This window comes from Phalangium opilio, unplaced genomic scaffold (genome assembly GCF_054372755.1).
Source record: "Phalangium opilio isolate 3A_F unplaced genomic scaffold, DU_Popi_V2 ptg000002l_1, whole genome shotgun sequence".
NCBI classification, from domain to species: Eukaryota; Metazoa; Arthropoda; class Arachnida; order Opiliones; family Phalangiidae; genus Phalangium; species Phalangium opilio.
The window spans coordinates 3,012,477-3,024,799 of NW_028324144.1; the positions used below are offsets into that span (position 1 = coordinate 3,012,477).

The window sequence follows — 12,323 nt, forward strand, 5'->3', positions numbered from 1 at the left end:
CCAATAAGATTACATAAACGAAAGAAACCTTTTGGTGGCATTTTGTTCAACTGTTGTCAACGGCATCAGCTATCACATGATACTGCAAGGATCTACAAGTTCTATTGGAGTGGAGAGATGGGTAGGACTAATGTTATAAGGGTCACCATAAACAAGGGCTTTACGGACGACCCCTTGATTAAATTAGAAATGTCTCGCAGTTTCTTATGTTAAATTTAAGGGGTCAACCGTAAAACACTACTTCAATTATAACTTTTAATTACATTTTCGACTCAAAATTGATTGATTTCACATAGAACCACACACCACTTCGGACTGTCCTTTCACCATCCCTTGCCTTGGGGTAACATTAACATGTCCTACTCCATATTTTGAAATGGCGGTAAAGCCAAGTTTCTTTGTTGCTAGTTAAAAATAAGTTCTTTAATTTAACAAGCCTTTATCTTAATTAGTATCTCCAATGAGTAATTAATTAAGTCGTGGTAAATAGACTCTGAGGTTTAAACACCTGCTGTCCGGTATGTGAACACCAAATTTGTTTTCCTGATCTTGGATTCACATACCCATAAATGTTCCGTTAACAATTGATTTAACTGCAATCACCAATTAAATCTTAAATTATAATTGATAACTACACTGATGAAATCCAAGGCGCATACGTCTTACAAGCTTATTTCTAATTACACAGCTGTCCAAGTAAGTTACATAAGTTTTCAGTTCAGTAAACTGATTTCTTCCGTCATCTAGGCCTAAATTCAAACAAAATAGAAGTTTCTTTCGTTTCTAACTGTATAAATTCGAAAGTTGAAATCAAACATTTCCGGTAAACGGTAAAAAGTGTAAAAAATATTGGTGAGGACTTAGAAGAAAAATAGAAGAAAGCCTTAAAAACCTTACAGTTCAGTGACCTGCCTCGACTAAAATTTTGCTATTTGTAAGCGATACGTGGCTCTCGAAAAAATAGCTCGAAAGCCTTTTGTAAATTTTGAACACTGTTGGAAATAGCGCTGCTTTATATAGAGATAAAATAAAAGTTGTAAGGTTAAAGGTTGCGCTCGGGTATATAGTTACTCTATGGCAATTCCCCCAGGAATATCGAGGAATATAGAACCATCTTCTTTCTAAAAGATCAAGGTAGAAATGGCGATAATGGACAATGGAGATATTTCAGTGTGATCAAGATTTAATTTCAAATTATATTTTCTTGGGATAGTTGGATAAATTCATGATAGGTATTTTTATACACTGTCTAGATTAGTTTTACCATAAGTTTATGACATATATATATATATTAAATAAGTGTGACATTTTCTACACTTTGTAATGATACAGGGTTAGTGATAGCTACTGAGCTAGTTCGAAAACCACGCTATAATTGACCACACGCGGAGAACTTTGCATTTCAAATGTATATTTAATTGCTTCTCGACAGTGCCAATTGGTGCTTCTAAGCCTTTGACACGGTCTTGTGGTATTTTTACCAAGCCTTTGACACTGACAGTACTTCAGACCTACGTCCCTTCACAACTACCTTTCAGTAAAAAATATCAAACTTATGGAATATATAAACTTATGTTATAGTACCTAAAAGAAAACTGCAGAAAAAGTGAAACTGTAAACTTTTAAATTGGGTGCGAGAATAATTTAACGCTTATATCGAGGGGCTAATCACTCCTAGTCAATGCACACCGATTACAAATTACACTTATAAATGGCAGGGCTTTATATTTTAGAACAGTCAAAGGTACAGCGCGTGCAAACCGATTACGATGAGTGGTTACCCCCTCGGTTTTTGTACTCTTTCATTCCATACATAATAATAGAGAGTAGAAAAGGATAGTTCCGAAGTCTCACACTCTACTTCCTGAGAATTCTAGAGAATGAGTTGGAAATAAGGCAAAGGAAAAAACCGGAAATCCTTTTGTTGACGCCTGTGTCTCATTTTTTTCCAATCCGTCTAGTTTTTATAAGGCCCGCCGAGTCCTATTGTGTCTTAATATTCATAGGGGAAATACGTCTGGAATAAATACAGTCGTCTAGCTGCGTTTGGAACAGTAAATAATAAACAAAATTGTGGTTGGGCTTCCCCAAAACGTTTCCGTTTCGGCAAAGGGTGACAGATTTCCTAAACTATGCATTTTCTCAAGGGTTAGCCACAAATCTATGCGGTTTACAAATTTCCCTAACTTTTAAAATTACAATATAGTTTATTAGGGAGAAGGTATAAGACGCCTAAGTATTCGCGCGCCATAGTCCCAGTCCCTCTTTTTAAAATACAAGGGGGGACGTAAAAGGAGGCCGGGCTATTTCGCAGCCTCTCCTCAGTCGGAAAATACAAGTAATTTTCGTCATTCGCGTCGCGCTGACGTACACGAGTTTCCAAGAACCAATGAGATGATGCTGGTTGTAATTTAGAGGCGGCGGGGATTAACTCCGGACCTACTATACGTTTGGACTGGAGATAAAGCTAGATTATAAATTTGGCCCGAATTTATACCTTCTCCCTAATAAACTAGATATCACTTCTTGTACAAACATTATCTTTTATCAAAACTATACCTTTCCAGGTCCAATTATACAAATTCAGGCATTAAAACAAACCCATCGAAATCAAACCCTACTAGACCTATCCCGTCAATAAAACCATTTTCATAACTTCACTTCATATTAATAACTCTTGATTGAATTTAAGTAGAAAATAATCGCTAAACAAATCCGAGGTCAAGAGAGAAAAAACATGTTTACACATAGGGTGGTGGCTTGTAATTCCGAACGCTTCTAATTCCGAACAGTTTTTTTAAATTGATTTTTCTTTTACTTGCGAGGCTTTAGACCGTGAAAAATAGGCTTAAATTATGCCTTGATTCATTGTCTATCCGAAAAACATCATTTCAAATCCATATCTAAAAGTCAGGGAACGATGTGACACGAAATAAAAATGTACCTAATTTGCGAATTTAATTTAATGTCAATTAAAGGGAATGCCGACCCTGATGCCTCCGAAAATAAGGTTTCATTTTCTTCAGATAAATCAGAGGCAAATAAACTCAATTTCAGCCAAAACGTCAAGTTTTCCCCCACAAAATAAGCATTCGTAACGAAATTTTGGCTCAAAATTAAATTAATAAAAGAATATTTATAAAAACCTTTGCGAGCAGCTAATTCCGACCACTCGAAACAACACTCCATTAATCATAAATTATCGACAGTAAAATTAAATTTAACGCTATTAAACGACATGGTTTAACAGATTAGTTATCCTCGATAATACGGCGATACGTTTTCCCGGGCTTTTCAAGCAGACAACTTTAGTTTAACCCGGCTAGCGTAAAGTCCCTGTTTCCTTCCCTCCCCGCCGCGGCGCCGTCACTCGTACTCGTACACTATTCCGCGATAAAAAAAAATAACGGTTCAATCTCGCGCCAAGTTTGAAAATTTGCGTTCGCGCGTTTCAAACTTTTGCATAAACGGGTCGCTAAAGGTTTATACCTACTTGAATATGGAATATGACGATCAAGGTAATGTAAATCGCTGTTGCATTTATTAATAATCTTTTTTATCCTATTAACCTACGAGAGATTTAAAACTTGAAAGCGAAATTTATTATAGAATTAACGTCCCAAAACTTAAGCCTTGGTTAGGGAATTTTATCCCGATTCACCTAATGAAAAAAATATTTCAGTTTTAGATAATCCCAATTTAGCATACAAATGAGATAGGCGCTGAAGTTTATTTCACCATAGTTATACCACATTACAGGTGGTGGTGTTAAAAAACCACGTAAAATATCCGGCTTAATTATGAATGGGGAAAAATCTATTTTGTGCCATAAAAATAATTAAAATACAACCAGAAACAAGGGAAAAATATATGACGCGACAACTAAAGATTATTTATTATAAATGATAAAACTAATAGTTATGTTACCGGTTACTGTCCAGTTACAGCTTACAATATTTTTCCAGTATTACTCGAACTTAAAGCATAGCGTTGGTTCCAGTGGACAACTTGACTTTCCTTACGAACTCCAGTTTTGGCTTGGGAAAGCTAGAGGCATTTGTGGGCGGAATTTGTACGTGCATGTATAAATCCCGCCCACTAGCCTTTGCCAAGCCAAACCCGGAGTTTAGAAGGAAAGTCCCCTTGTAAGGGATCCACTGGAGCCGCGCTAGTGTTAGGTTCGTGCACTCAGGAAATAAATTGATTTCATGAAACATTTTATCAGTTAAACTAGCAGACTATTTTACATTGGAATCGGGGCTAGGGGTCGGGAAGTGCCCCAAAACTAAAATAAGAGCTACACAGAAGTACTTTGCCTTCAAAAAACCCTAAAATAACTCGTGTTTTTAAAAAATCCGGTTTAATCCAATAAAAACCACTGGTCTGGATTTTATTCAAATTATCCGGATTTTTGCCAACCCTGTAAGCAGGTTCGGTAATTAGAAGCGGGGGTTCGGAAATTAGAAGCGGGGGGTCGGAAATTAGAAGCGGGGGTTCGGAAATTAGAAGCGGGGGGTCGGCAATTAGAAGCGGGGGGTCAGAAATTGGAAGCGGGGGGTCGGAATTGAAACCCCCTACGTCGGAATTACAAGACATCAGTTCGGAATTGGACGCCACTACTAGAAATGGGGAAATAGATATTTCTCCACAAGTTACCGGTAATTTTGGCTCAAAATAGGCTCAAAAGTAGCGCAAATGTTCAAGCTATTTGGTACAATATCAAATATTTCTCATAACATTATACGTGTGTCATGTTTCAATCGATTTTAAAAAAGTGTTCGGAATTACAAGCTACCACCCTATATTAACTGAAATATCATATCACTCTTCTTCTTAGAGTTCGTTGAATGAAAATATTTGAAAACAACAATTCCCGGATGCTATAGCATAATAAACACACTAGTGACAGCAACGTTATTATCCCCATAGATAGCAATAAGGCCGAAACCGTACAACTGCCAATGCCATTGAATATCAAAAGTTAAAAAATTTCCCTAAAGACATGTTTTTCCTTCAATATATAATATCCTCGGTCTCCCACTCATCATTAAGTTTAAATTAAAATACCAGCGATCAAAACAAACTACGTCGTCTAAATTTACGGAAGAGAAGTACCATGCATGGGATGAATTAAAATTATTCCTCCATGAATATACATTGTGTTTCAAAAAGGTTAATTATAGGACCGAAGTAATTAGGGTTCTATGGGAATCAACAGCAAATGTAACGTACTTCTATGAAATTTTGCTCACCCATAAGGGACACATTGAACAAGTTATTACTGAGGTGTTTTACGAATGACCCCTTAAATTTAATTAAGAAACTGAGATACAGTGTTAATTTAATTAAGGGGTCATACGTATAACACTCAAATCATTATTTGAAAACGGTGTCTCTTAGAGCAAAATGTCATCAGGGATAGATTTAGTTTTAGAAGTAGGAATGGAGAACAGAGTAATGTGGACCCCCTTCCACGGGACGGAGGGGTATGAAAGAAGAGGCGGGTCATAGCGACAGAGGTAAAAAGGAATTACATATTTTTCGCCGTCCCCGTCAGCAAACGTCATCAAAACGTAGTTTAAGTGAGCCAATAAGATAATTTAAACTTTATGTTAAGTTTTGGAGGGAGGGGCTCTATAATGGGCTATGAGTCGGACTGAAGTAAATACTAACCGTTCTCCATTCTACTTGTAAAATTATATATCTATCCCTGATGTCATAGATCATTTTCGAACCCAAAACCTCTCACAAACACTTATAAAACACAGAATGCAATGCCTAGACAATAATAATTAGATTCATTAAGAAAACTTAATTTCCAAACGTTTTCCGTTAATATCACATAAAATTCTCCAAGTTTAAACTTGACACGCTAAGCCAAAAACACTATGGTTGTCAGACAACTCGAGTTTTAAAAAATATTCATAGAACAAGTAAATAAATCCACAATCAAAAGTTTCGTAGTTCTTAAATCTACAAGCCAATCAACGCCAGAATAAAACAAACTCAACAATCAGAACTAAGCGTCCTCTTTCACGCCTCCTTGACCGCAACCCTCAAATCTCGAAAAACCCACTAACCCTTGCAATCCTAACATAAGAAAAACCAGGGTAACCTAGCCTTAAACATCAGTGTCAAGCAAGACCGTAATAAAGCTATAACACCCATCAAAAAACGAACAGAAAAGACAAAGGCTTAACCATGGAATGGAGACTCAAGATCAAAACAACCGTCCACGAATCCTAGCGAAGTTCAACAGTTCAAACAAGTCAAATAACAGTTTAAAGGTTACTAACCCTAACTAAGACTAGCTCGTGCTCGGAGCTCTAGGAAACAAACACTGGCCTGAGGTAGGTAGTAGCCAGTGGTCAAGGTAACGACCCTAACCGTATCACGTGTATTAGGCAGATGATACCTGTTTTTATTCCTTAATGGGATTTGCGTTTGACCTTAGTATTAACCCCGAATTTTCCACTAATCCGTATTTTCCTTTCCAAGAGAGGTCATGATTCATTTCAAGACCAGTATAGTAAAGGTTACGGACGGCTTTAGTATAGAGAATTGGCAGTCTCCGAGGATTCACTGTATTAATCCGCATGGGAAAATAGCATGGGGTGCCACTAGTTCATAGCTGTATGATATTTTTCCGTCCGGGCCAAATGTATTCGAGTTATGAATTGATAAAGTGTTTTAGGGATGACCCCTTAATTAAATTAGCAATCAATCATTGTCTATCAGTTTCTTAATTAAATTTAAGGGGTCATCCGTAAAATACTATGTACAATCTTAACTTGAAAACAGTGTCCCTTGTGGCAAACAAAATGTCATAGATAGAAGTTACATTTTCGACTGAAAATTGATTTTAATTTATGCATACAGACTTATCAGAAACCAAACACCCTGTATATTTTTGGAAATTGACAAAGAAATCACTAATGCAGCTCGTATCCCAGATGCCCGGGGAAAAATAGATATTTCTAAGCCAATATTTTCAAATAATCTCTACCACCATTTCGTTGAGTCCCTCCCAACTGTCAAATAATAATAAAGAAACGGATTTAAGAATCCAATTTCTCAACAGCTTAACTTCAATATCACTTTTTCCCAGCACCCAGCAGCCTCCCAGGGATCGTTCCCGGGGACGGGTGACGTCATATTGTCTAAAACCCTTTGACACTTTACCTAGCTAGAAATATTCGATTAAATTTAACGGGCACTTCCCACCTGGCCCTTCTGAAAACCCAAAGTGCAATGAGGGAGCTTTTATTTCAACCTAGTTGGGATGGTTGAGGCAAATACAGAAATTAGAAATTAATCTTCAGACAAAGCTATGTAAGTCCAAGTCCAGACTGACACTGAGTGACTAACTGATAATCAAGGCCCAGTCCAAACCGCTTTATCTAAAAGGCTGAAATTTTAAGTAGTAAGCACTAAGAAAGGTTTTTCCAATCCGCCACCATCTTGAAAAATGGCGGCCAGAAATGTAACCTAAACCTTTTTTATGGAATAGCGTTGATTTCGCGTTTCAACAGATTTCACTAATATTAGTACACTGGTTCCCTATATCCTATAGACAGGCTTTATGGATTTTGGATTTCGATTTGCCACCATCTTGGAAAATGGCGGCCACAAATATAAAATACCCTTGTTTAAGGAATAACGTTCATTTCGCGTTTCAACCGATTTCACTAATATCAGTACATTGGTTCCCTATACCCTATAGACAGGCTTTATGGCTTTTGGGTTTCGATTTTCCGCCATATTGAAAAATGGCGGCCAAAAGTGTAAAATACCCTTCGTTATACAATGACGTTGATTTCGCGTTTCAACCGATTTCACTAATGTTAGTACATTGGTTCCCTATACCCTATAGACAGGCTTTCTGGCTTTTGTGTTTCGATTTGCCGCCATCTTGAAAAATGGCGGGCAAAAATGTAAAATACCCTTCTTTAAGGAATAAATTTTCAACCGATTTCACTAATATTTTGTACACTGGTTCATTTAATCCAATAGAGCACTTTTATGTCTATTGGGGACTCTGACATCTGATAATGTCTGACCACATTCAGGTAACTTTTCATGAACCACCTCATTTTAATATTTAACCTTTCCAATCAGAATGTCCTTTGGTATTCGAGGAAAATTCTAAAACGGTCTAAAGCCGATAGGCAATCTTCGCTTAGAGCAGCCTAAAGAGGCGGCGACTCGAAGGACTCGGAGGGATTTAATGGAGAGATACCGTGGCTATTTATAGACGGTTCTACGTAGAACTTTCGTTTCCAGGAATATCATTAAACCTAATTACAAAAGGACGATCCGATCATCCCCGCTAAAGGTCGCGGGCCTATATCCATCCACCCTTATAGAAAAGAACGAAGATAAAGACGAAACTAGACGCGGTAAAAGTTTATATATAAAATATAGACGAGACTATTTTGTAAGGACGTAAACCGGGATATCCCCCAAATTAAATGAAGATAATTATAAACATATTACGGATCATGATTATGTAATTTGCTATCATTGAATGATAGATACCCTAATAATGTTTTCAAAACTAGATTTTTATTTGCATTTATGGCTATGCCCATCCCAATTTTGGAGGAAGCTATCAAAATGCGCCGGTTGGTGCATCTTGGTTTTCATTGGTTTTAAATAAATAAAATTTATGCAGGGTTCGTATAACGTTTGGAAAACCGATTTCCCCTGATATTTTCAGGTTATTTTCACATTTATTTCCCTGAATTTTCCAGGAGCAATGCCACCTAGTGGTTCTATGGAGTGATAACTACGGCACTTGTTTTCAAGCCTCACAAATTGCCACGAGTTTTCCCCTAATTTTACTAAAATTATAAATATCCACGAGTTTTCCATGAATTTTACTAAAAATTATAAATATCCAGGAGTTTTCCATGAATTTTACTAAAAATTATAAATATCCAGGAGTTTTCCATGAATTTTACTAAAAATTATAAATATCCAGGAGTTTTCCATGAATTTTACTAAAAATTATAAATATCCAGGAGTTTTCCATGAATTTTACTAAAAATTATAAATATCCTGGAGTTTTCCATGAATTTTACTAAAAATTATAAATATCCCGAGTTTTCCATGAATTTTACTAAAAATTATAAATATCCAGGAGTTTTCCCCGGAATTTTTAGCCAACAATTTACTTCCACAACACTTTCAAATTCTCCAGGTTTTCAAAGTTTGTATGAACCGTGGTATAGTTCTAAGTTTGTAAATTGCATATTCCACAGGAAGCCACAAAAATTGGTTCTATTGATCCTTGTACTAAATATAAACGCTTTATTTTGCTAATTACTGCTAGGAATCTACGATTTTATAAGTAATTAAAAAGTGAGGCGCAGAATGTAGTTAAAATACTAGTTTTTCGTCTCTTGACAGCACGTACAAAGCTACGTTACATAGAGACCTATCTTTGCGCGTGCTGACAACCGATGTTGTAACAGAGTATATACAGAATAAGCTGTCGTCCGAGATAGGGAGTTGCCTATCCTATAGCGTGAAAACAAATTTCCTCACGCGCATTCTTTATCCATGGTAATGGTAATACCCTGTGTAAATTCACAATCGTAACATCTCGCGAACATTGCAGAAAAATCTTTAAATTCCCCTCGAGCGTGATTAAAACCTTAGGCCTTTGCAAAAATAATCTTCACGATACGCGTCGTATTGTATGTATTTGTAAAGCGATTTGTAAAAAACGTGTGGTTTAAAGACTCACGATTTTGTCCTTGAGGAAGAGAGCGTACGACGGAACTTCTTTGGAGCAACCAGCGCTGTGGGTACGCCGCAAAAGACGAGTCAGCTTCCGGCTTTTGGGTTCCGGCGCGGTTCCGTCCCCCGCCATTTGTTCCGAGTTACTTCCGGTGGAACCTTTGCGTCCTCCTGCACGCCAATCTCGGCGCTCGAAATCCGTTAGTTCGTCCGAGCTTTGACTACCTTTCACTTGAATGACCGGGTCAACTTCTCCTACGATGAACAAGAATAATATATATACGTTAGAGAATGCGACATTTCATTCAAGAAAATGCATGCTTCTTCACGAACTCAGTGACCGTGAAATATGACCTTTAGAATAACACTAACCTATGACCTAAAATTTTAGGCCTTGGCATTGTTTTTTTAGGCCTATTTTTCCTTCAATATATTCAATAAATTTATGATTAAATGGCTATTTTTCATAACTACCCTTATGTAGTAGAAACCCAGTGGATTTTAGTGGAATAACACTAACCTTTGACCTGGAATTTGAGTGATTTTTTGTGTTAAGCCTATTTTTTAAGTTCAATATTTTTCTTTAAAATTCGTTTCAATTAATAATTTAAAGAATTTTTTTGATCAAAGTCACAGTTATTTAATGCAGTAGAAACCACTAACAGACCCTTTCCAAGTTTCCAAAAGAGGGCTTAATCATAGCCCACTCGAACACGCAAGCTTTTTGCGTCGTTGAGCGCGTGATCGAGTGGGCTATGGCTTAAGTATTAATATAGCTTGTTAAGGAAGGTTAAGCTTGGATACAAACAAATAAAAGAATTCATTAAGCCTTGGCGAGCACCTAATGCCACGTGATTAGTAAGAAAGAACAGTACTATTGCCAAGTTAACATGACCCTCACCTTCATTCGCCGCCATGTCATCGAACGCATTGCACTTCCGTTCAAACTCAAAGGCCATGGCATCAGTACCGTAGGAGGGTGTGTCCTCAGCGGCGCTACTTGACCCCCAAGACGGACTACTTTCTTCACCGGCACTCTCACCATCGTTCCCATTAACGGGTGCCGAACTTGTACTTGATAATCGACCCGGTTTGGGTTGAAGATTGCGTCTGACGGACGATGAAGGCATGGTGGTCGAGGAACTTACAGCTTCCTCCGAAGTACGACTTAAGAAACCAAGTGCCATGTGTGTCTCGGGTTGGTTTTCACGCATGTATCGCTCCATCGCCTGCAAGTCCCATTTCGTTCCGGATCCGGTACTGAAGTTAGAGGATTCTCTAAAAGCGTTATCGTCCTGAAAATGAAAGATAAAGAGAAAACATGTTTTTAGTTTAATTAAATTTCAAAATAGGCTTAACATTTCAAAGTATTTTTAAGCCTTCCTTCCTTTAAAATCCCGAACAGTAATTCAAATATGTTAAATTAAAAAAAACTCTTCCAAAATTCCATAAGATTTATTTATAACTTTGAAGTTCAAAGTTCAAACTGTGGCTCTGCCTCAAAGAAATTCATCGATTGGTTGATTTATATCTTACGTGCATTCGCTTAGAGTTAAATACAGCGCCACCTTTCGACAAAATTCGCAACTTATTTAATTACAGGTCTATTTTTCATCTAAAATATGTCAATAAACTAACATTTAAAATACGGTTAGATTAAAACGTGATTTTTAAACTCGAATAACAATGATAAAAGATGAATCAAAATACGATATTATTTGACTGAAAAACATAATAAAAAAATAGAACAAAATTTTTAATCGATATTTCCTGAATCAAAATATGGCTGTGTAAATAATAATATGTTGTTTTTTTTAAATTTCGTCGAAAACAACGGAAAAACCCCATTGAAAAGTAATAGAATATAATATCAAAATATAATGGAAAATTACTGGCTTTTGAATAAACAGGACAATCAAAAACAAAAACTACATTTAAATAATTTTATAAAATTTACATAAATATACGCGAAGCTATTTCGCCCGGATTTTCCAGTGGGAAATAAATAACACCATCCATAAATATTTAGCGTTTCATAAATGTGTGAAATACTGAAATTGTTAATATTTAGTTTCTATAGTTTAACTGTAGGTGGCGCTAGAAACAAAGCGAAAGTTTACATAAAAAATCGATTGCTTTGTGAGATTTTAAAGGGAGGGTGGAATACAAGAAAGCTTTCCCCTTTGAAGGTGACAATTTCGTTGTTATTAGCAAAGGGAAATATAAAAGAAAGTAATGAGGCACTGGCGAGGTTGTTAAAAGCCTTAAATAGTAGTGTATTCGAAGCCTAATCGACCAATCAGTTTGATTTACTTTAACTTTAATAAAACGTTATCTTTTTTAATTTCTCTAAAAGACGCAAATAGCTGCCAGTTCAGTTCATTTGAATTTTGTGGAATTAATCTGGGATTGGAATCCGATAGAATAATTATATTTTTGCTTATTGGAGATTATAATAATATATTAGATTTCTTAGTGCGACACCTGGTGGTGTTAAATGTAAAATTCTCCTAGTATACTGCATCAAGCGCAGAAAATATGTTTTCATAGGTTGAAAGGAAATAATTTTAAATCACGTG

General features: G+C 36.5%; 1 protein-coding gene across 3 annotated transcripts in view; it reads right to left on the reverse strand.

The window, feature by feature from the left end:
• LOC149718273 (uncharacterized) overlaps nt 1-12,323 on the reverse strand; it is a 134,707-nt gene that overhangs the window by 39,037 nt on the left and 83,347 nt on the right. For all 3 annotated transcript variants that reach the window (XM_089839816.1, XM_089839890.1, XM_089839963.1), the window contains 2 exons: nt 10,646-11,039; nt 9,752-9,999 (listed from right to left, as the gene is read on the reverse strand). In XM_089839816.1, coding sequence (XP_089695942.1) covers nt 9,752-9,999; nt 10,646-11,039 — 642 coding nt within the window. The remainder of the gene's footprint in view (nt 1-9,751; nt 10,000-10,645; nt 11,040-12,323) is intronic.